Below are 24,393 nucleotides of genomic sequence, written 5' to 3'. Positions count from 1 at the left end.
GGGCCAACCCTGAATTAACATTCAAGTTCAGAATAAAGATTCTTGTGTGAAATCCGGTGATGTTTATTTTGCATGATCTTGATAACTTTAATCGGATTCTAAATTATTTGAAAATTCCAAGGCCTCAGCGTCATCAGCAATCAAAAACTCTTCATCAAAAATGTCAACACATAAAGCTTTGATGAGATATGGAATGGGTTCAAAGTTGTAACCAACTTCTTGGAAATTTCTCAGGCTCTGCAGTACTTCCACCAACTTGCAACATTTAGAAAAGTTGATGAGAGTAGATCCATTGGAAATTCTGAAAGTAGGCTCCAAATTGCAATCTCTAATCGATTTCAAGTAATTATTAATGGGTGGAATGACTGGATGTTTGGAGGTATTAATTCTCTGCGATAAATTCTCTTTAGCAATGGCATTTCTTGCAAAGTATGTGTCATGAATGTGACGATAAATCTTTTTCGCTTCTTTGGACCAACTCTTCACCAATCTCAAAATTGAATGATGACTCAATCCACGATAAATTGCAAACAGTCCATAAATATTATTCAATTGCAACAACTCTTCACACAATTGACAGAATTTAAAAATAATTTCTGTTCTCTTGTTTACATCTTTTTCTCTCAAAATGGTTGAAATGACCCATGTTTCACAATCCTTGTTACGTTGAACCAGTTGAGTGAGATGAGGTCTCTGATTGGTCAATGTGGCAGATGTCAAATCAAATGCGGCTGATTTTGAGGGTGGTGTACTTGGTGCACACAATTCCTTATTATCGACTTGTTTGAAAAATTCAAAATCAATGAGAGAGAGTTGTCGTGCAATTTCTGTTGGACTCCATTGAGCAAATTCAAAGTTGGATGTCATGGATGTTCTCAAATTGAGTTTCATTTTGGAAAATCCACTTGGAATGATTGGAGTTGGCTTCTTCTTTGATTCTTCACTTTTTTCTTTCAATTGTTTATCAACTCCAAGTAAACAATTAATAAGAGTTAATTTCACTTGTTCTAATAAATAATAACATTCAAATGCCACTTGTTTGATCACTAGAGTTAAATCATTATCTAAAAATTCAATCAAATTACAAATGAATGGTGGATTCATATCAGAAAAGTGTTTTTCAATCCACAATTTGATGGACAAGGTAATATTTAGAATTTGAACATTCTTTTGATCATTGTGTGGATCTTGAGCAAATTTAAAGAGACATTGTCGAATGAGCATTAACAATTGATTAGGAGTAGTAAAGAATAAGTAACTATAAAAGAATACTTCTGGATATGGTAATGGTTTGTAATCTGCTCCATTTTCAAATAACTTTTCAACTAATTTTTCTAATTTTAGATAATTCAATTGTTCCAATTCTTCCAAGGTCATGTGAGGTGTGTCCTTTCCTCCAGCATGGAGTGTTCCACCATAGCTCAATAACTTTTGCATGTGACTCTCTTGTCGTACTAGTAAACGATCGATGGATTCAATATTTTCCATTTGATAAACTTCTAACAAGTGATAGAGTACTTCACGAACATTGTGATGCGTTTCACTCACGGTCGGGAAGAAACAATACGAGAGTATGCTTGCCAATAGAGGTTTCCATTTTGGATTTCTCTCTCCAGAAGGATTCAAAAGGAGTGCATGGGAATGAGAAGTAGTAGCAGTTGCAGTAGTGGGTTCTTCAATCAGGACATTTCGACGCAATGAAGCACCAGCAGTTGTAGCAGCACCAGTAGCACCAGTTGTAGCAAGCACCAGTAGTTGTTGGATTCAAACTTTCTTTTTGCATGAATGATGTTGTTGTTGTGGAATAATTACTCAAGAGTCCTCCTAACTTGGAACTCAATCTTGAGGGTACCACCCATCGATGGTGTTGCCGATCGAGTGTGGTGAGATATTCATCGGATGCTCCTCCTGCTCCTCCTGTTTTCATAAATTCATTAATAAAGAAGAAGGGTTTAAACTCACGAATGAATGGATGTAAATAATTCTCAAAGAGTAATCGCTTATGTTCGGAATCTAAATAAGGAGAGAGTAATAGAACGGATAATAAAAAGTGAAGAGACTTGTCAAAGATTTCATAAAAGAGATACGTCTCATTCTCAGCAGCAGCAGCAGCAGCACCGATGAATGGTACTTGTTCCGAGACGAGGGTCTCTCGAGTTAACTTTTCAATCAATTCCTTTGCTTCGGAATGATCTTCTTCACCACTCAAATATAAACTCAATAAATTTTCCTTACAATGATTGAGAATGTTACAGGCGCGTTCCATATAGAGTTGACTCTTTGGAAGTAAATACAATTGAACAATGGTCTTGTCAAAGAGTTCCAAATAAACTTCATGGAAACAAAGTTGAACTTCAGGTTGATTGTGAATACTCATGAGCATGACTGTGACTTGAAGAATATCGACCAATGAGAGAATTTGTGTGGAGCCAAGTGATGAAAAGTATTCATTGAGTCGACTTGATTCCACATTCTTAATGATATGATAGAAACATGCAAATAAATCTCCCAATTCGTCTGTGAATGTCATACACTCGGAAATGTCTTCTTTCTTTTCAATCAATTGCTTTACAAAATCAAAGTATAAATTTCCAATGAATTGACGATCTTGTTTGGATTGCAGTCGTTCATCAAAATCGAGTTTGGTTAAATTATTTTTGAGAACTTTGAGAGAGAGGGTTTTCAATTCATCGGTTTTTTGAGCCAATCCACCAATGACACAATCGATGAGTTTTTGAACAAGGAATTGATTCTCACTCTGTTGAATGATGAAATACAAGTCATCATGCTCGACAAAAATCTCTAAAAATTGTAACATGTAGAAAATGGCAGTGTCTTTGGTTCTCTCGTGATTCAATCGTTCTTCAAAGACTGTGAAATATTCCATTAAAATCTCTCGTACATGTTTGAAATCGATCATGTGAGTCATGTCCTTTAAAAACAGTGCCAAATCAACATTAAAATTAGTGGCAGCTGTATACACGTTTGCATCTTTCAATCTCTTCTCAAAACATTCAAATTGAAGAGGAGCCACTAATCGAATCAGAGTTTTCAATCGCTTCACAAGAGATTCAGGTTCAAATTTCTGAGAAGAAGCATTACGAAATGGTTCATCCTCATTCAATACCATCACATTCTTGACCATTAAATCAAAAAAGAACCAACCAAATTTCAAAATATCTACAGCAGTGAAACCCAACGCACTAATCTTTCGAATGGGATTGGATTCACTATGATTCATAATGGTTTGAGTGAGATTGAATTCTTCAAAAGTTGTACTTGTGGAGCCAGTACCACCACCAAAACCACCAAAACCACCACCACCCAAAGAAGTAGCACCACCACTACCACCACTACCACTCATGGAGAGAGAACTACCACTCATACTGCTCTTGAAGGGTTTCAAGTTGGAAGATTTCTTTCGTTCTCGTGTGATAAAATCTTTATAGTCACGAATGAGAGATTCTGCTTGTTTGGAATTGGGTCTTTCTGAGAGTGATGAAAATTGAAAGGTAGTATTAGGGAAATTTGTACTTGATGAGAGGGGTCTGAAATTCAAATCTGAAATTTTTGGTGAAAATACATTCACATCCATTGGTTTTGGATTCTTCTTTGATTGTTCATTGATTCTCATGTCTTGCCAATTTTGAATGAATGTAATCATTTCATCCAAAATGATTTTAAAGATAGGTTTTTCAATATCTGGATGTTGTCTTGCAAAATATGAAATGAAAATTGAAATGTAATAATTACATCTTCCAACCAGATTGGTCACTGTCTCTACTCCATTCAAAAAGAATAATAAACACATGACTGCTTTAGAGATGAGTTCAGGAACAATCACACGAGCTTGTGTAATGAAGAGTAATTGTTGATCATTGTCATAGAATTCATTTTGTAGAGTGACATGTCCTGAAGAGCTCGTCCATGTTGTGGTCATACCCGATGTTGTTGTCGTCGATGCTGTTGTCGTTGATGTTGTCGTCGATCCTTTCATTGGTGATTGAAGTTTCAATAAAAATAATTTACAAATAAGTGTCAATAGACCATTCATCACTTTGGGAGCATGATTCAACAATTCTGCAAAATTGGCCTCTCGAATATTATCGAGTTGAGTCATGGCTTGATGAAGTAATTCTTCAGCTCTTGAAAAGAATTCATTCGTTCGTGTCATCATGATGGATGGATGATCCTTTTGATGTTGCAATGTATCAAATATTTTGTAGAATCGATCACAAAGATCTAAAAAGGATGCTGTATAGGGATCTTGAGTGTAGAATGAAGTAGCTGCCTTTGTTTTGATGGTAAAGAAAGAACTATGAGAAATTGGTAATTCTGTATAAACACTCAAATAATTATCGACAAGTTTTTGACTCTTGAAAATGGAAAGAGTGTGAAAACCATCTTTCACGACACAATGATTGGTCACATCTCTCAAAAATGCAAATCCAATGAGTTGAGTATTGGTGATTCCATCACTCGATAAATCAATATCACTATTTTGAGGAGATCGACTATCTAATCCTCTCACAGGATCAATATCATAAAATTCAAAAAGTACATGAGATTTGTCGACAATATTTGCAGAGGATGGAATTTCAAGTCGAATTTCATCATAAAATTGTGGTGTTACCTTTTTGTGTGTGAGACAAGTGTAATAAAAACTAAAACTATTGTCAGGATTGAAATTATCTGCAATACGTGATTCCTTGGTAGCTGTTGCTGAATCATTCTTTCGATAAGAGACTTTCACATAGACAGTTCCTGTTTTGGAAAGTGAAGACAAGTCACATGTATCAGGATAAATATAGAGAGTATTTCTCAAATTGAAATCAATTTGATAATGATATCCATTTGGACTTGTTTGTTGATCTACAATTCGTTCCAAAGGTTCAACGACTGGGAACAATTTGTAAAAAGTGTCCAAGACTGAGAAGGATCCTTTGGATTTGTCCAATCTAGCCATGACTGCTTTAGAACTTTCATCATCGTCATTCATAAACATGCTCAAATCCGTAGTTGTTAATCGAAGACTTGCGTGATGAGATTGTGAAGATGTTTTTGATTTTCTTGTCGAAAAGGCATGCAAGTAAGAGGCAAGCTTATCTCGAGTGGCAGTATTCGTTTGGAATAGGAATTTGATAGGCATATTATTCTTATCATCGTCCATATTGAATGCTGTATGAAAGTCGTATCCACTGCTGCTACTACTTCCTTGAATGGGAAGATTGGAGGATGTATTCGATAACCATTTTAGGAAGGTGAGAGTATCAAAAGGATGGTTGGAATGAGTGGGAATTCGATATGCCTTATTGATCTTGACTTGTCCTTCAACTACTTCAACAACTGAAGAATGAGAATGATTCTCATTCTTGCCTTCATAAAAGAGTTTTTGGCCAAATACCATAAATGGTTGACGAAGCATGCTGGCTTTCCAATATTCTTCCATCAGTGAAATGTACTTTTTAGTTGCCTTTTCATTTCCACTCTTGTAGGCCTTCCAAGCATCTTCAATATAAGATCCACAATAAATCTTTTCAATTGTGAACGCAATATAGACATCGGTATGATTTGGTTTCTCAAATACGAATAAGGCAGAGGGCTTGTCAAAGTTTTGTTTCTTGTTCACTGCTTTGATGTGACGTTGTGTGGATTTACCAAGTTTTGTAAATGAGTAGCCAATGGTTGTGTTGTTGTTGTTGTGTTGAGATCGAGTAGAAGTATTAGAGGCAATATTGCTACTGCTACTGCCAATACCACTACTACTACCACTTCCACTACTACTACTACTTGCACCATGATTACTTGGTTCAATAAAGAAACAAAAATCTTCGGTCAATTTTGTATCATTTCTCACATCATAAAGCGCCACTTTGCAAAAGAATGGTTCTAATAGTCCAAATTTGGATAATGTAAATTCCTCAAACTCAAAGATGAGATACATCAATTTGCTAATGTTATTGTAGAGAGGAGGAACTTTTCTCATTCGATTACATCTTTCAATTTCAGCACCTCCATTCCAGAAATAGGTATTATGATAATATGAAATTACTCGATTCACATCTTCCAATTCGTAGTGTGTCATGGATGTTTCTGAATGTATATATTCATTGCAAATGATTTTTGTAAGTATTATTGGTCATTATTGATCAAGTCCATGAAATAATAAGGTATACATAACAAGTCATTTTGTAAGTAATATTGATCATTATTGATGAGAATCAAGTCGATCGATATTCAATAATAATAATAATAATAATAATATTAATAATAATAATAACGATGGTCTACCATGAGAGAGTAGAGTGCTCCAACTTACCTGTCGAACGAAATCCTTCAATACGTTTCAAATCCTTTGGACGAATGCCTTTGGCTTTGAGTTTTGTGAAAATACTGACTTTCTTGGTCTTTTTCTTTCCATATAATTGTTCATGAAGTTGTGAAACCGATTCACCTGCAATCATATCCATCTTTTCTTTCTTTTCTTCAACAACAGCAACCACTTCTCCCGTGCTGTCCTCTTCATTGGATTTTTTAGGTTTCTTTCGAATAAAATCAAAGAAACTTGAACGATTTCCTTGTTTGGCTTTGTTTTGAATGTCTGAAAGTTGTCCAATACTTCTCACACGAGAAGAGCTAGATCCTGAATTGGTGGACATCTGATGATTTGGAGATTTCTTTTCACTATTACTACTACTCACTGTGCCATTATTGTTGTTGTGATCAAGTGCACCATGATCAAGGAGATGAGACATTTGAGTATTCGTATGATAATCCTCTTTATGAGGAGTTGTAGCAGTCGTACTCATTGTACCATCCAATGTCATGGAATTCACAGTTGTTGTTGGATGATCATAATCATCACCTTCTTCATCATCACTATCAATTCGACCAAACACACTCTGTCGACGTGTTTCTTCAAAGGAGGCAATGGTCGATCGTTCTGGATGAGGATGATTCACTACTGAGAAGGATAATTGAGAAGATGCAGTACCACTCATACCACCACCACCATGACTCGAGGAGTGGATCAAATGGGTGGCATGGTCTCCTGAAAGTCTCTTTTTAAATCCTCTCTTTGAATCTGATAATGACAAGGTCTGGTGTCGATACGATCCTGAGAGTTGAATGACGGTCGATTTACCCATTTGTTCAAATATATTCCGAGTTTGAGGTGAGAGAGCATCATTCTCAATATCGGTCACATGTTCATTGACCATCATGATGGAACTTGAAGATCCACCATCACTTTCACTTGCATTGGGATCATTAATCAGAGCATCATGTCCACCCGAATCATTATATAAATAATCATTAGTGGCATCTATGGTTGCACGAGTACTTGTCATGCCATGAATGTTACTACCAATGATGCCACCACTAGTCATCATGATGTTACTATTGATATGAACACCAGATACACGAGGAATTCCAATTGAACTATTATATTCTCCATTTTGTGATATCATTTCATGACCAAATGAAAATTTGTTATAATTATTGTGTACAGAAGTACTGGGAATGAAATTATTCAGAGGAGTATTACTTGTTTGATTATTTCTTGGTGAACTTCTTTTAGGTGTTGTCACAAGATGAGAAGTATTACTAGTACCACTGGTACTACTTGAGCTACTTGGCATTCTTTGAATGGATGTGTTAAAATGATCTGTTGTTGTTGTTGTTGCTGCTGTTGCAATACCAGACAAGTTCATGGCTGGAATTTGATGTAAATAGTGTGAATCTGTTGTCGTTGTTGTTGTTCCAATATTACCAATATTACCACCACCTATATGACCAGCACTGCTATTACCATTGAGAGATCCATTCGAAGATGACAAGGAAGCAATGGTATTCTTTTTAGTTTGTTGTTTTTGATTATTGATCACTGCATTCATGAGTAAATTACCACCTGGTTGATGTTTTTTAGTATTAGTGGTAGTAGTAGTACTAGTAGTAGTAGTATTCGCACCTGTTGAGGTTGTTGCTGCTGCTGTGGTTGGTGATGCCAATGAATCTGTGTGGGTCATTTCATTGATGGATGAAAGATCACTCTCTTCTTCAAATTCATCTAAATCTTCTTCGGAATAGGTCAATTCATTAGAGGAGAGAACATTGGTTGGAGATGTTGTTCCATGAGTTGAGCGATCATGATGTCTCTGTGCTATTTCTGTTGAGGTTCCATTATAATGCGAAGAAGAAGGTGGAATGGATGAAGTGTTGAAATTGTCAATGGTACGAATGGTGGTGGTGGTGGTCGTGGTCGTGGTGGTATTAGATCCCCCCGTATGAGCCGGAAGAGGAGTAGACCATTGGTTGGTAGTTCGTTCTTGCTGTGTACTGTGAAGGCTTGAATCATTATGGTCATTCAATGAAGAAGTAATATTCAGTGCTCCTCCATTCATGGTGGTATGAGTGGAGAGAGGAAGTGGCTCTTCAAGTTGTTTTGGTCTTAAATGTGGATTTCCAATCATCATTAAATGTTGTTCGTGTTGTTGTTGTTGTTGTTGTTGTTGCGGAGAAAATGTTACAGGTAAATTCTTAGAGTTTGTTGTTTCAGATACATGACTATTCGAGGATGATTTGGGAGATTGCATGACTGATGATTCATGTGCCACATGATGATTGAAATACAAATGTGGTGGAGCGACTTGATGATAATTTGATTGTGAAAAATCATCCATGGTTAATACGGTCCAATCACCCAAAATCATGTTTACATTTTCATGATCGATGGATCTCACTCTGTGAGGTTGTTCTTCATAGCGTTCTAGAAAAGGTCTTAGATCTTTGTGATATCGATTGTTAATTGGAAATTCATTGACATCATGGACGAGATGAAAAGGATTCAAAATGATGATACCATTCCTTTGTTGTTGTTGAGGTGTTGTTGTAGTAGTTTCTGTTGTTGTTGCTGTTGTGGCAGTGGTGGATTGGAGAGTTGGTTGTAAATCGTTCATGATGGAATGTGTGTTCGAGAGAGGTGTGCGGTTTTGTTGTAATTGTTGTTGCTCAACCTGTTGTTCATTGTTGGAGATTGTTGTGCTGGCATTCAGCGTATCATCATCCACGGAGGTTATGTTTTGTCCTTGACTCGTCGATGAGAGTTGAGCGTTTGTGTTCAATAATCGTTCATCATTCAGATCAAGACTCTTTTCATTACCATCATGATGGACGACGCGAGGTGATGATGATGACACTTGTTGTGAATGTCTACTCACGTCATCAAGTACGGCTCCACCCATACTCATTGCGTTGACCATTTGATGAGAAGAAGGATCATCATCGCCACTCGTAGAAGACATTTGGATAAAACTTGTTGCGATAATACAATATGGTGATCTTTCCTTGTGGAATTGACAATGATGATGAACAATTGCAAGTGTGCTGAAGAGGTACCTCGAATTGAAATCTTCGACGTTGAAGGGATGACGGCAGGTCTGAAGATATGGCGCGATATTTTGTTTTGTGTTCTTTTTGAGAGAGTGATTGATGGGTGCAAAAGGGAACTGTCAAAAAAATTGCCGACCATGACAAAACTCATCAGGTGTTAAAAGCGATTGCTTGTCCTTCCTTCTTGAGATGTGTTGGTACCAAATGTTGTAAATAACCACATTTACAACTCCAAACACGAAAATATCATCTTTGAAGAAGCAAACATTGACATGCTAATATTAGGACTCAATTGGTTCTAATATTATTTCCAATCATTTCACAAAATGATATTCAACGCTCACCCATTTGTTGAAGTTCAAAAAAAAGGTGAACAAAAAATGAGAAAACGTCAAGAACCCACCCGAGCACAAGCCCACCCGAAAACTTCATCATTACATTCGGAATTTAAATCTGTCTCTCAAATTGAGGACATTGCAAAAGGAATTATTTCCGATAAAAAGAATACCAACAATCTACTTAAATTAACAGAGTTTTTGGAAGAATCGTTTCCGAGGTCTCTCCGAAAGGAAAGAAATTTTGTTCTACAATCAATAGAGTCTTTATTGCAAGTGTTCTCCCACTTTTTTGATCAGAAAACGTTGATACTGAATGTTGGAGAAAAAGATACAGTTGTTTGCGATGTGAGCAAGGAAAAAACAATTCAAAAAAAGGAATACATGAAGTGGGTTTATGACCAATACTCTACATTTACCAAATATCTTCCATTGTTTGCGATTCATTATTTCACCAAGTTTGAAGAGAGTGAAGTAGAAATCCAAAAATGTGTGGATGCAATTCTTACTTTGGCAAAATTGGAATTAAATTCTGCAAATGATTCCGCTTTTGTTGAAATGGACCGAGAACGTAATAGAATCAATACTATCGTTTGCGAAGGTCCATTTGGCTCTTTAATTTATCACTTGGCCATTGACACCAATCAAAGTGAAGGAAAAGCTTTTATCATTGACTATCTCAAAGACAAATTTATTGATAGATATCACGATTTGAGGTATTTCACCTACGTTGCTTTAACACTGGCCATTAGAAAGTTGCGCTCCAAGAAAAAAAAAGCAATTACATATCCTCAGTTTTGTGAAAATATTCTCTCTATTATTGATGACATTCCTCCGATTGAGGACATTGAAAGATTATTCTTGTATGAGGGGTTTGATGATTCAAGCGAAGAAGAAGAAGATGTCATGAGTGATAACGAAGATTTTGAAGATGGTTTGATGATGGACGATGGAACGATTCCTTCAGGAGACACACTGATGGATCCTCTTGGAGACTTGAATTCTTTAACACTACCAAGCTCATCGGAAAAGAATGAATGCAAGATGAAAACAAGAAAGAACATAGTTTGTTGGATCGGTCCATTCACATTGCTGCATTCACAAACTTTTGGCTTGCCTTTCTACAACTTCCAGAGATGACTAAATCCATCTATGAGACTATTTTAAGGAAAATGAGCGAAGAAATCATTCCTCAATTCGAAGATCCATTCTTACTCAATGACTTTATCTCTAATTCTTTTGATCAGGGTGGATTGGTGGCTCTGTTGTCCGTCAAAAGTTTATTTATTTTAATCTCAGAGTATAATTTGTAAGTTGAAGAGTATTTGTGAATTTGGAAGAATAACGAATGTAATCATCAGAGTATATGACCAATTCTATCAGAAATTATATTCTATTATCGATTTGAATCTTTTCACAATGGATGACAGAGAAGAATTTTTTGAACTATTTGACACATTCATGAAATCCACCCATTTACCTGAATACATTGTTGCAGCTTTTGTGAAGAAATTTGCAAGAATATCTCTTTTTGCGCCTGCTTATGCTTGCACCTACATTTTGGCAGTTATTTATAATCTTGTTTCTAGACATCCACAAATTAGCTTTTTGGTCCAACACGATGAAATTGAACCCAAGTATCTTTCTAGACTTCAAAAAAAAGCATTGAAAGAGCAACACACAAGGTCAAATAATGATCACGTGACAGATCCTTTTGACTTTCATGAAAAAGATCCCAAACTCTGTAATGCAATGCAGAGTCAGTTGTGGGAGATTGATACATTAATACATCACTCTAATACAGAGGTCGCCAAAATGGCCAAAGACGTCAAGAGACATTTCGCTGAAGGATTTCCTCAATATGATATCAAAAAGTTTACATCAACTACCACTGAAGATATGTTTACAAGGCTTGCTGAGAAGAAAAGGTTCGTCAAGCTCACTAATTTGGATGCTCCTAATGGACTTTTTGAGACAAAAGACAAGAACTCTGTTTACTCCATTTTCGACTTTTAATAAATTACTTTCGTGTTGCACCTCTTGAGTTGCTGGTTCGTGTCGTTGTTGCAGCATACCTATCTTTATAAATTCGAAAGAGCTTACTCTCAAGTTGGGTTGGGAGATAGGGCACTTCTTTGTCTGGTGTGTTGTATTTTTTCATGAATACGCTTGCAGCCATGTCAAACAGTGAGGGTATCTTTTCTGGTTTCTTGTCTTTCTTTTGAGGATGCTTGGCTTTCTTAGCTTCTTCCTCAAGGTCGATAGGAGATTCTAGCATTCTGTCGGACTTTGTTTGAGCAACAAGTAAACAACATGCTAACTGTGCTTGAGTTTCTTCAATTAATGGCTGAGTGTACTGCCCGAATTTGCTTCTTTCGAGTTCTTCCTTGCGCGAGGCCCATAGTCCTTTTAAAAATCCAATTTTTGAGCTTTGTAAAAAGTGTTCCAAGGCTTGTTCCATGTTATCCCTTCGTTCAAAATAGTATTCCGCCAAAAATTTGTAGATGAATCCATCGACATGTGCTTTCTTTAAATCAAGTTGTAATAATGTTTCAAAATCCTCTTTGGCCTCTGTGGTTAAATTAAGCAGCATGTGGCAAGTGCCTCTACATTTGTACAATGAAGGTTCGTCTGGCAGGTCTCCAATGCCAATGTTAAGGGTGAACAATGCCTTTTCTATCTCATTTTGCTCCGTTAGAATAATTGACTTTGTGACGTATGCATCTGCAAGTAAGGAAGGGTTCTCTAATGGCTTTTTCTCAATGCATTTGGAGAACCAAACCAAAGCCTCCTCGGTTCGACCCAGTGCGACAAATAAATGGCCGTAATGGGCTAAATATTCCATGTTGGCAGGTTGAATTTTTACAAGAGCTTCATAAATTGATAAAGCTTCAGCAATCTCTCCTGCTTCTTCGCAATTTTTGGCAGATATTTCGTATTGTTTACAAAACATTGGGTCTATTTCTCTAAGTTTCTGAAAGTCATTCAGTGCTTCTTCCCTCTGGCCCATTTGATATAAAATATCCCCTCTTAAGAAATAAATGTATGGGTCTTGACTGTCAACCTCTGTAATTATTCTATTAAAGCTGTCAAATGCACCTCGCAAGTCTCTTAAAGTTGAACAACATTTACCCAAACTAACTAAAACTGTTTTAGTAGGGTGTTCAATTTTCAAGTATTTTTCAAATTCACGCCTTCCTTTGTCGTAGTCTTGTAAGTGAACATAACAATCACCCCTAATGTAGTATGCGGACGATATATGAGGGTCCATGCTTATACAAATGCTTAACTGTTGCAACGCTTCTTCATAATTTCCAATTCTCCATAACGTCTCTCCATACAGTGAATAATTTTCAGCAGTCGTCATGCCCTCATTGACACACTCATGAAATAAAGCAACTGCTTCAGAAAACTCTTCGTTGATATAATGTTGCTTGGCGAGTTCTAATTTTCGTTCCCTTTCAAGTCTAATTTCTTCTAGACTCGGTTTAAAGGCCTTTGATTCCTTTCTCGTGTTTTTGTAATCCTCAACAAGTTTTCTGCTAAAAGCAGTACTTAAAGTTTCAAAAGGTGTCTTTTTCTTCTTTTCAACAGGAAACAACTTTCGTTTCTCTCTTTCTTTTGATTCTATGAACTTTGAGTAATACAACGATTGGTAGTATGTTTTATATTTCTCGGCATAATATTGATTCGTTCGTTTTTCGGAGCTCTGTGTGTTGTACAATCGATTCAGTTTGATGATCGGCTGGTTAAGTTCGTTAAAAACAACATGTCCATTGTATGATGGAGGAGCTTTCTCTTTTTTCATCGGAACTGGGTCCTTCTGCAGTGAAGCATCTTGTTGAGTGATCGTCATCAATGAAGACATTTTTTGATGTGCATTTACGGCACTCTTGTTTGGGCGGAAAAATAGGCACGAACTCGAGCAAAAAAAATATTTTCGTAGGCGGAGAACATGACTGGCCATCATCAGCTTCTCTCCAGCACAACTCTGCTTGGAGACGATTTCTTTCTTCACACAAAAGCTGCATGCAGAAAATTCAGAAAAATTCTTTCGGATGAGATTAAAACGAGTATTGAATTTAATCACAACCAAATTTATATCGTTGACAAGATTCAAAATTTCGATATTCATGTCTTCACCACAGAGGACCTCGAAAAGAAAGTACTTCCATCAACTATCAAATTCAATGCACTTTCATGGAAGTATGGAAACAAGGAACAACTATGCTTTTTGGGTGAATGTTGTGTTTCGTTGATTTATTCATTCGCTTCTCATTCCATTTTTCATTTTCAGCAATTAGTAGAATTGATTGAATATTGGAAAGAAAGAGAATCATCTCCTGTATCTGCAATGCTTGAATTAGGTCCTCTATATTGGATTAAGCTAGCTTATAATCAAATTATAAATACAAATGCAGGAAAGAAAGTTGTGAACAATCTTCAGCCATCGAAATGGTTGGAATTATTAGAAAATATTCGAATGAAACAGAGAAGTCCAACAAGAGATTTAAACGAACTTTTGGATAAATTATCAAGAGTGGAATCATGTCATGCATTTATTTGTGGCCATTTAATTGATTTTCTTCACAGATTTCAAGCAGTGAGAACCATTGATGAAATTAATGACGTTTCTCTTGATTTTTTGAACTTTGTGGATGACTTGTTTATGGGAATTGATGCAGAAGGAAATGTTGTAAATGTGATGGGAGCTACTATTGTAGGAGCCCAAAGTTCTTCTACTCGTTCTTCATATGGCGTCGTTCCAACGGGTGATGTTTTATTTGAAAGACATTTCACAGTTCATCCATTGCAAGAAGAATTTCAAAAACAATCACAAATCATTAAGAGAAGTTTTTTTCATAGTGGTATTGGACCCATTCAAGAACAGCAAGATACTTGTTATACACATCCTCTTCACATGAGCAATAACATTCCTCACATGTGATATCTTCCAATAGAACTCCATCTCCTTCGTTATCAGGTGCTGCTACATTTAATGAAATTCCACATGACCAAACAGATGCACTCAGTTATCATTCAATGATGATGATGGATAGAAATTCTCGGTCCAGTAACACAATGATGAGCCATGTACCTGTCTACTCTGAAAGTGGTCATGTCATGAGCCATGTACCTTCGAATCAAGACATTTCTACTGAACAATTTCTTCAAAAAATTGACAATGCTATGCAACGTTGTCGAAATTGGTTCTATTGTACCAATTATTATTTGAAACAATATCAAAAGCCAAATCACTTTTACCGAAATTGGATTGGATATACACTGGGAATGACTACTGGAGCTCTGGTATCATATTATACTTACAAACATGTAAATGATATTGTTAGAATTTCTACAGATGCTTATCAAAGCGCAACCAGATTTTTCCACAACTCTATTGTTGAACCTTTATATAATATTTATTCCATTATTCACTATGATGAACACAAGCACAAATTGGCATCGCTCGAAGATGTGGAACTCTCTGCAAAATCATTGGAGCGTATGGTTCTGGATTTTGTTAAAGACACTCATCCAAATATTTCACAAAGCGAGTTGGTACAATATGTACAACAAGCAAAGAAGGGAGATATTTCTGTAGTGATGGAAACGTATGAAAAGGTAAGTAATATATTTGAGGTGCATGTTAACACTAGTGTGCTATTGCTATTTGAAATAATTTAGGAATTAAAGAGTCCTTTAACAAATGCTGTGTTTGGAAGTTTGGCTAGGGCTTTATTGATTCAAGTTCAAAAACAAAAATTAGCAGTAGAGCAATCTATGGTTAGCATTGACGCTTTAATGAAACAAAATGAATTGAATTTGGAATTAATTGCTGCTGTTCCAGGAGTGTTACTTTTTTCTTTCCTCTATTATCAAATCACTAACTTTAAGAGAAAGACCGATTATTCAAACATTACCGAGCCAATGATTAGACAAATGTTGCTTATTGAGAAAATTCTTAACAGAAACATTGGACTGCCAAGATTAACTCTCACTGATTATGGTACCATCTATTTGTATGCTTCTAGAGTTAAATTTTTAGCCAACCGTTTTTCCACACTCATCGAACATCCAAGGACGGCAAGTGATTTTACAAGCGACTTAAACGAAGGTAAGTGAAGTTAATTATGAAAATGATTCATTTACTAGTATTCTACATGTGTATTTTCAGTGAATTCAACACTCATGTCTCCTTCGCAAAAGTTCAACACAGTTCATAGAATGTTTAGACAATATCAGTTCTTAATTCAACAGGAGCAGCAATAGGAGAACCTATTTCTACTCTTCTAAGAGGAATAATCGCAATTCATTGGGAAACAAGTCGAAAATGATGCATGTCCATTCATTCCAATAAACTATTTTTAACTATTGGTTGTGCTTTTCCAAAAACGAATAATTTTCCAGTTAAAATACATATTTTAAACTTTCCGAATTGTGAATTTCCAAGATTAATCTTTTCAAACAAAAAAATGCAACAATCCGAATTCACAAAAACAACATACCTGGAGATAAGCAAACAGAGCACGTCGGGATTGCTGGCGAAAAGCTATAGACATTGTCCAAGCGAGGCAAAAAGCTACGCCCTTTGTATTCACAAGAATATTACGCGACTGAGACAAGATTTGTGTTCGAAAGAAATCAACACGTTGATGGAGTGCATAAAACGAGAAACCAAAATTTAATATTTGGACATGTAAATTTACAATCAAAAACTGTATGATAATATAATCATTGTAGAGAACATTAGTCATATTGATCAATTCAATTCCATAATTCTTTTTATCAATTCAATGTCCTTTGTCATTAGAGTTACTCGTCCCGCGTGGAGTGCTTGTAGGTTGATAGAGTTTTCAAGATGACAACGATAATACTTACAACAAAGATACGCATTTTCGAACAAGTTGACCAGATAATGCTCTGCTACTTCTTGCAAAGCTAACAATGCATCAGCCGAGAAGCGAAAGGGACTATCCTCTCTACCTCTATTTGCTATATCTCGAACTATTCTCACAAAATTTGCCTTTGGAATTAATAGTTCAGTACTTCGTTGATACTTTTTAATTTCTCTCAAAGCAACAGTACCCTTTTTCCACCTTCTAGGCTTTTTAGTCTTTGGAGGGGAGGTTTGAGGAACTTTTATCGCTTTTCTCGGAGCCTTCAAAGCCTTCCTTGGAGCTTTTGTGCTAAATTGATTAAAATGTTTGTTAGGCTCAGGATCAACGGTTGAAGCACTGCTGCACTCCTTATTGGTTCCTCTCTCGAAATCTCTGAAAAGCTCATCAATAGAATCCATTGGATCCAAGCTCCAATCTAACCCTTGCTGCATAGATCGTTCCTGCAAATAAGCATTTCCCTCTATTTGAGGCTGTTCTTTTCGTTCTTTTTGTTTTTGAGACATTTTTTCAAGCACGCTCCCTTCAGTTGTAAAATCTTCAAACAGCCCGTTGCACAAGAAGGCGTTAACTGGCAGCCAATGTCTTTCGAAATTATCGTTCGTATAGGTCATGAACGAACTCAGGAGTTAATGAAAAAAATGAAAGTTGTGCTGCTGGCATCTCTTGCTTTGATTTTTTGCATTCATGCTGTGGGAGCTACCTCCTCATCATCCGATCTTGGAGTGAAGAGCTATTGCATAAATGAATTGGATTCTAGTTTTATTAATAAGTAGTGTATCATCATCATCATGAATCATTCATACAGCTAATATTGTTCGCTAACTCAATATGCAGATGTCATCGGCAAGTGCCATCAAACTTTTTGACAATGTTGGCCAACTTTGCTGTTCAGTGGATCAACCCCAGAACGTTGGCTATCAGTGCTGTGTTTTTCCTCATTATTCTTCCTGTTTTACAATTTGCTTCAATCAGAAGAGAATCCGGTGTTGTCCAACATGTTCTTTCCAAGTTTTTACACAACAAAATTGTTATTTTGAACTGTGAGTAATTATGCAGAAGATTTTTTCACACCAAATTCATTCCATCACCAATCATATGACTTTATGATAACATTCATGTTATAGTCTTGCATCGAGTTTGTTACACTCTTGTTCTGGATGTAGCTCTCTATGCAGTTTTTAGACAAATGAGACCTTGCAGCTGCACCACAGACGGAGGAAAGTCATTTCTTCATTTTGGGAGTAGATATGGTATGCCCTCGGGAGATGCCATGTCAGGAGCCATTTTCGGAGTTTTTCTTTTTGACATTGCCCCTTATCATGGTTGGATTGCCAGAGCCTTTGGTATCATTGTTATTCCGTTGATTTGTTTGGAGAGAGTGGTTCTTGGATATCACACGATTGCTCAAGTAACTGTTGGTTCTAGCTTGGGAATATTATTGCACTATTATTCTTCTAGAGCTCCTCAATTTATGATCTTTTTTGATGGAATTATTCAAATTATTGCAGGTGCTATTCTTCTTCAACTAGATCCTTCCTTGATTTACGAGAAAGATTCTATGAGTAAGTAGTTGTAGTGACTCGTATTGACAATTCTAATGAAATGGGATAAGATAATTTATTTTCGTGGTATGTGTGGGGAGTGTCTTTCCAAATTTATGTGTTCATGGAAATGTATGTTTTCAAAAGTTTACTTCATTAATTATTGACAATATACTCAATAGCGGCCGTTATTATTTCAACAAGAAAAATATTCACAAAATTCGATTTAGTTTGCAACATTTAATTGCCACTAAACAAATTGGAGAGGAAGTGGCAGAGCACTCAATTGATGTTGACCATGAAAAAGATACAAAATATCTTAATGCACAAATGGACGTGACAAGATTAACTGATTTTGGTTTTACTTGCATTTCCTTCACTCTAATGCTACTAGTCAATTTCTTTTCTACAGGTATTGGGCAAGAAGGGTGGCTCACTAAAATCCACTAGACTTTACACGAAAGAGCTCGCCCAATTTTGATACCAAAGCGAAATAGCCTTAAATAAGACTATCTATCTCTACACCACGAATTCAACAAAGTAAAATCTACATTTTAGCTCTTAGTATCCGTATCAAAAAATCAAGAGCTGCCTTTGTGTTTTCATCTATATCTGAAGATCTGATGGTGCAGACACTCTATTTCAAGCCAGTCAATGGTTGTGACCTATGGAAAGTACTTCTTTACTTACCTCCACTATCAATAATTTTTCGAAAAGAATGCTTCTCTCTCCCAATAATTGTTGGATCACTATGTAATTGTTTTCATTTCTTTGAACTTTATCTCTTATTTCTCTTTCAAGTTGTTCCGAAAAATGTTCAATGTCCTCATAATTGTTCAGTAATAGCTCAGCTTGAGCCTGAGAAAACTCATTGTCTTCAAAATGAAGCAAAGAGTTGTTTGGAAGGCTTAATTTTGGGAATAACTTTTTCCTTATTTCCTCGTTCTTGATGAACTCTATGGGAGGAACAATATGATTCTTTCGTCCAAAGTGGATAACAACCCTCTCTCTTCGTTCGTATAAACCTTCGGTTGCTACTCTCTCAAAGTTTTTAGCAATAAAAGTATAAATCCATTGTAAAAACTCAATATTATCTTGTAATTTTCCGTTTGCAATTTTATCTGTTGCCATTGAATAAGGTATTTTGAGCTCCGCAAGAAGCTTTTGAAGTTTATCTAAATTGCCTTTTTTTTCTAAAGGATAGATTGCATTGAAATTGATTTTTGTCAACGGAAAGTGTTGAGGAAAACAAGCATTAAATAACAAATAGTAGGCAATACCATCACTGCAATCCTCAATTTTCGAATAATTAGTCTCCAATAGAGAGTTGATCCAACCCAACAACTCTACTCTTCCTATCGGAAGCAATTTGTAAGGTAAAACGAAATTCTTTTTCATTTTTTATCCGTTTGCAAACGAAAAATTAGCAAAAAATTGTAAAAACAATCATCAGCAGCCGAATTCATAATCTCATCAGGCTTTCGGCCACAACTCATCATCAAAAGTGAATCACTCACCTCTTCTTCCAAATTCAAATTCCTCTTTGGCTTCCATAACCACCTCCATATCGGAAGATTGGGAAGTTATTGATCAGAAAGAAACTGCTGATTTTTCAAAAAGTTCTCCTTCTTGCTTCATCATCATAAACCGTCTCCAACCGTTCAATCTCGAACACATTCTTCGCAGTCATTTTCAAACATTATGGGTGCTCTATTTTCATTATTTAAAAAACAAGAATCAAAAGTTAATGAACACGACAAGGCAGTCCTTGAATTGAAATCACATCGTGACAAGGTCAAAGTTTACCAAAAGAAATTATCTTCTGTCATTGAAAAAGAAAGAGATGTTGCAAAAACTCTATTAAAAGAAGGAAAGAAGGAAAAGGCTCTCCTGGCCTTGAAGAAGAAAAAGTATCAAGAAAGTCTACTAGATAAGACCCAAAAACAACTTGAAAATCTTCAAAATATGGTGGATCAATTAGAATTTGCTCAAATTGAAAAACAAGTGTTCGATGGACTGAAACAAGGAAAGCAAGCTCTTGAGATTTTACAAAAGGAAATGGGATCTATTGAAGATATTGAAAAATTGATGGAAGAAAGCCGAGAAGCAATTCAATATCAGGAAGAAATAAGCCGAATTATAAGTGAGAGTCTTACACCTGATGACATTCATAGTGTTGAAGAGGATTTAAACGAATTAGAGGCTGTCATGCTGCAAGAGAAACTGCCGCAAGTCAACAAAACGCCACTTCCAAAGATGTCTGAGCCTAAAAAAGATGACATAGAAATTGAGGAAGATGATAGAAAGCCTGTTCAGCTGTAATTTAAAGTTTTGCTCACATTTTACGTTAATTTCAAAATAAAAGTTATATTTAGTTCATTGACAGGATTTTCGCCAAACATGCAGATTATAAGATATCGACTGATCTTGTTCTTGCTAATTCATAGTCTCAGTTGGATGTATCATAGACTTTATTTATCATTTCCAAAAAGAGGCGAATTAGATCTTCCAACCATAAACCTCGTTATCACACACGATAACTTCTGTTACAATACTTTTTAACATTTTACTGCAAAAACTGAAACAACACAATGAACTGTATCGTTATTCCAATATTCAGAAATCATTTGATCTGTGGATTGACCCTCCCAATGAGCTACACATGACGAGTGTAGACCTGCACCCGTTCTTTGCATTATTATACATGATACTACGTATTTATATGGTTTTCCATTTACTTTTCCGTTACTATCTGGCATTAGCATAGCTTCTTGATTATTTTGTAGGCCCTTAAGGATACCTTCAAGAATCGTCGAGGTCCACGTATCTACTTTTTGTGCGTGATACTGAGCGTCCTTTAATACCATTAATACATTTTCTCGAATAATTAATTTAATTTTTGAATCATCAATAGCCACAGATGACTACTATTGGTCGTACATCCAGTTCCAATTATCTTCGGAATACAAACCTCAAAATCATGATCCTTTACAACGGAACCGCTCATTTGTTGTTATCGTATTTTTTGTGCAAAGTTTTTGTATGCTGAGGGCGGGTTCGGGTCGATGATCTATTTTCCAACGTTGAGAGATTATTCCTTCTCCCAAGGTCAAGCTTCTGCAAAAAATGCTTCAACATCATGGCCAGCCGTGCTCTTGTGGTGATCATCACTCACATGATGATCAACACCATTCGTTAGAAGAAGAATGTAGAAAATTATCTACCTTGCTTTTTAACGAGGAAACAAGACAAGAAATTGAACAAATTATTCTCGACGTATTAATTCCTAATTTAGTTTCTTGCTCGGAATTTGACAATATTGAAAAGCTTGTTGATGCACTTCTACAAAACCCGTCACTGTTCTTAATTATCTATCAATTTTGCTTTGAGATTTTTGCTCCAGTGGTACACTTCAGCATTTCCCTACGCAAGATTGGAACAAATCCCGAGTTATTGAACAAGGTATTAAAATTAATATCGTTGATTTGTGAACACTCCTCTCCTAAAGAGATTCACTCTTTGTTGATGGAAAGTATCACATCAAATATGGTGGAAGTTGAACTAAATACTAGTGACGTCAGTCAAAACGCTCTATTGGACATTCATAATTATGGGCTTGACCCACAAAACCGACAATTATTGGATCACCAATTACTTTTACTACAATATTTCTTTAACAATCTCTCAAGGTTTACAGAAAATGAAAAGAGATGGCAATTTATCAAATTTATAGACGTCGTTCTATCAAGAGCATGTAGTATAAGAGTTGAATGTATTCAAAACGAGGCGTTCGGAATGGAAGAACAAATGTCTCAAGAGCTACAAAGAAAGCAAAAATCTGATAGATTGTTTTTGGAATACTCTTCAACACTCATTGACTCTGTTTTTACCCTCTCTAAATATCTATTTCACAACGTAAATTATGAATCATTTTCAAATAAGATTTATTTGAGACGAGAGTCAGATTGCATCATGCAAGCATGTTTCTCATTTCTTGCTAAAATTTATTCCAATGATCAATTAATAGACGTTTGTTCGAACAATGGACAGATTGATACAATTATGAAAACCATTTCTTCATGTAAAAAAACTCTCAATGAAATATTAGAATATTTTACACGGTTTAAAACATGGTCAGAGGCTAACAAAGCATCACAAGAAGACCACTCCGAAAGCGATGATGACGAAATTTCACATCACGAAGATGACAATGAAGATCTTAAAAATTTTATTCCATGGGACCCTCGAGGTATTGCTATATTTCTCTATCTACTTTTTGTGAAAAAGCTAGAAAGGAAATATTATGGTATTTTAATATCGTCTGACTTGTATTTATTTATCATGACGAAGTACTATGTAGAGTTAATGCTACAGAGCGGAATAGCGTCATTTGGTCGGACTGGACTCTACATTTTACAGTACTTATTTGAACATCATGTTAAGAAAAAGGGGTCGTTGTTCATGAAAGATCATGTTCATGAATATGATATGGCATCCTATTTTGATTTATCTCAATCATTAGTTTCCTTCATTACCATGTGTCCAGACAACAAATTGCGTACATTTGCATACAACATATTCCAAAGCTTTATTTCAAGATTTGAGGATGAAGATCGATTCAACCTACTTTATCATATACTGAACAAATGCCCGTATCCTTATATGGTGGCAGTTGTTCTTGACAGAATGAAAGAAGAAATTATTTTAGAATATAATGCTCTATTTCAACTTATTGGAACAGAGAATTTAGAAAGAGTGAAACAACAGAATACCTACAAACCATCGCAACCTCCCAAATTAGAAGAAGTTAACGAATTTCTTAAGAAAAAATCAGAAAACAATACGGAGAACTACTTTTCTCAATTTGTTCCAACCAATGCTCCTAAATTGAATTATGATCAAAAAATCATGAACCTCATACGATTACATGCAAAAGACTCGAAAGCATTTCTTGTTCCACACAAAGTTCCCAATCTCATTATTGAGCTTCTAGAGAAGTATGTAGAAAAACCTTTTGAAGGAGATAACATTCAAGTAATTTTGCGAGCTCTCAATCTCTACTACTTTTTATTGTTGAGGGATGGAGAACCTAACGTGACAGGTATCATGGACACAGAAATTGTTTCGAAAATGGAGGATAAAATTTTAAGAAAATTAAGAGAAAAGAAACAAGCACTTGAGATTCTAATTAAGGAACAAGATGAAGCTCCAAACAAGATATGGAGGATGATGACATTGATTATGAAGATCTTTTAGATGAATTTGAGAATGAATTTACTCCAGAAGAAATTGAAGCACTTGAAGAGTTGAAAACAAGCAAAAAGAACAACTCAAAATCAAAGAGCAAACCAGCCATGAGTTAGATTTGTTTTTGTTAAGCGAAGTGCTTGACAGAATTGATAATGCTCTAAATTGAAATAATTAAAATAAATAGTGAACGTTTATTAATATCTCTTGTATCAATAACGACCTAAGAGACCACATTTGGGGACTCTGATTTGGAGTGCTAGTGTGTTTCTGTTGAGAGAGGTGGAATGGAACGGAAATAATAAAAATTTGTTTCAAAAAAAATGATTGACCGAGTGGGTGATCACATCTTGACGAAGAGAGAAAAATCAGTGCTGAATGATTGCTTTTGGACAGCCGGAATTAGAGGATTGATTGGAGGAGTAACAGCAGGAGGATTATTAGGATTTATTGGTAGGTGTACAAGCCATTCCGAATACGATTCATACATTGCAAAACCACACAGTCAAAAAGTATCAAAAACCACAAAAACCCAGTGCTAGAATTGCTGTCGTATCATGTACGTTCACACAGAAATTTCAATTTTGATAATTTATATGCTGTTCTTTCTTCAACAGTATTCTTTATTGGAGGCGTTTATTTAGGTTCAGCCTCAACTATTCCATACTGTCTGAGAAATTTTGCAAAGCTTGAGGATTCAGAACTAGGAGACACTGCACGAAGATTGTATGTGGCGAATTCATTGTTTGAACTATTTAAAAATAATTTAACAATTTCTTAAATGTGTGAACATTATTGGGTCATACAAAGTATCATGGCTGTCACAGATCAAACAAAACAAGAAGATCCAAATCAAAGCAAACGCAAAAAGCAAGAATACGATTGGGAGGAAGAAGAAAAGGAAGCCCTCAAAAAAGAATTGGCTCAGAAAAACAAGCAAAGTGCAGACAAGTAAACTCGTAGGATAGTCATCAATAT

General features: G+C 35.8%; 11 protein-coding genes across 11 annotated transcripts; 7 read left to right on the top strand and 4 right to left on the bottom strand.

Moving 5' to 3' along the window:
• Positions 1-87: 87 nt before the first annotated feature.
• On the bottom strand, positions 88-9,302 carry C9374_006158 (uncharacterized protein; the record flags this gene model as incomplete). Its single annotated transcript, XM_044695987.1, has 3 exons — positions 88-1,673; positions 1,813-6,093; positions 6,320-9,302. 3 exons carry the CDS (start codon positions 9,300-9,302, stop codon positions 88-90), a joined length of 8,850 nt encoding a protein of 2,949 aa, XP_044547453.1.
• A 468-nt stretch (positions 9,303-9,770) lies between these two features.
• On the top strand, positions 9,771-11,741 carry C9374_006157 (uncharacterized protein; the record flags this gene model as incomplete). Its single annotated transcript, XM_044695986.1, has 3 exons — positions 9,771-10,790; positions 10,862-11,034; positions 11,087-11,741. 3 exons carry the CDS (start codon positions 9,771-9,773, stop codon positions 11,739-11,741), a joined length of 1,848 nt encoding a protein of 615 aa, XP_044547452.1.
• Positions 11,742-11,745: 4 nt separating this feature from the next.
• On the bottom strand, positions 11,746-13,593 carry C9374_006156 (uncharacterized protein; the record flags this gene model as incomplete). Its single annotated transcript, XM_044695985.1, has 1 exon — positions 11,746-13,593. One exon carries the CDS (start codon positions 13,591-13,593, stop codon positions 11,746-11,748), a length of 1,848 nt encoding a protein of 615 aa, XP_044547451.1.
• An 87-nt stretch (positions 13,594-13,680) lies between these two features.
• C9374_006155 (uncharacterized protein) lies at positions 13,681-14,673 on the top strand (the record flags this gene model as incomplete). The annotated part of the gene is made up of 1 exon (XM_044695984.1): positions 13,681-14,673. The coding sequence occupies one exon, from the start codon at positions 13,681-13,683 to the stop codon at positions 14,671-14,673; it is 993 nt and encodes a 330-aa protein (XP_044547450.1).
• Positions 14,674-14,807: 134 nt separating this feature from the next.
• Positions 14,808-15,998, top strand: C9374_006154 (uncharacterized protein; the record flags this gene model as incomplete). The annotated part of the gene is made up of 3 exons (XM_044695983.1): positions 14,808-15,350; positions 15,414-15,843; positions 15,904-15,998. 3 exons carry the CDS (start codon positions 14,808-14,810, stop codon positions 15,996-15,998), a joined length of 1,068 nt encoding a protein of 355 aa, XP_044547449.1.
• Positions 15,999-16,488: 490 nt separating this feature from the next.
• On the bottom strand, positions 16,489-17,130 carry C9374_006153 (uncharacterized protein; the record flags this gene model as incomplete). Its single annotated transcript, XM_044695982.1, has 1 exon — positions 16,489-17,130. The coding sequence occupies one exon, from the start codon at positions 17,128-17,130 to the stop codon at positions 16,489-16,491; it is 642 nt and encodes a 213-aa protein (XP_044547448.1).
• Positions 17,131-17,265: 135 nt separating this feature from the next.
• C9374_006152 (uncharacterized protein) lies at positions 17,266-18,618 on the top strand (the record flags this gene model as incomplete). The annotated part of the gene is made up of 5 exons (XM_044695981.1): positions 17,266-17,396; positions 17,462-17,667; positions 17,752-18,189; positions 18,240-18,300; positions 18,351-18,618. 5 exons carry the CDS (start codon positions 17,266-17,268, stop codon positions 18,616-18,618), a joined length of 1,104 nt encoding a protein of 367 aa, XP_044547447.1.
• A 97-nt stretch (positions 18,619-18,715) lies between these two features.
• Positions 18,716-19,566, bottom strand: C9374_006151 (uncharacterized protein; the record flags this gene model as incomplete). Its single annotated transcript, XM_044695980.1, has 2 exons — positions 18,716-18,805; positions 18,859-19,566. The coding sequence occupies 2 exons, from the start codon at positions 19,564-19,566 to the stop codon at positions 18,716-18,718; spliced, it is 798 nt and encodes a 265-aa protein (XP_044547446.1).
• A 303-nt stretch (positions 19,567-19,869) lies between these two features.
• Positions 19,870-20,490, top strand: C9374_006150 (uncharacterized protein; the record flags this gene model as incomplete). The annotated part of the gene is made up of 1 exon (XM_044695979.1): positions 19,870-20,490. The coding sequence occupies one exon, from the start codon at positions 19,870-19,872 to the stop codon at positions 20,488-20,490; it is 621 nt and encodes a 206-aa protein (XP_044547445.1).
• An 804-nt stretch (positions 20,491-21,294) lies between these two features.
• Positions 21,295-23,424, top strand: C9374_006149 (uncharacterized protein; the record flags this gene model as incomplete). The annotated part of the gene is made up of 1 exon (XM_044695977.1): positions 21,295-23,424. One exon carries the CDS (start codon positions 21,295-21,297, stop codon positions 23,422-23,424), a length of 2,130 nt encoding a protein of 709 aa, XP_044547444.1.
• A 314-nt stretch (positions 23,425-23,738) lies between these two features.
• C9374_006148 (uncharacterized protein) lies at positions 23,739-24,370 on the top strand (the record flags this gene model as incomplete). Its single annotated transcript, XM_044695976.1, has 4 exons — positions 23,739-23,868; positions 23,921-23,974; positions 24,033-24,141; positions 24,226-24,370. The coding sequence occupies 4 exons, from the start codon at positions 23,739-23,741 to the stop codon at positions 24,368-24,370; spliced, it is 438 nt and encodes a 145-aa protein (XP_044547443.1).
• Between the last annotated feature and the right edge of the window lie 23 nt (positions 24,371-24,393).

This window comes from Naegleria lovaniensis, assembly GCF_003324165.1.
Source record: "Naegleria lovaniensis strain ATCC 30569 chromosome Unknown tig026, whole genome shotgun sequence".
Lineage (NCBI taxonomy): Eukaryota > Heterolobosea > Eutetramitea > Acrasida > Naegleriidae > Naegleria > Naegleria lovaniensis.
This window is presented reverse-complemented; position numbering and strand designations above follow the sequence as displayed.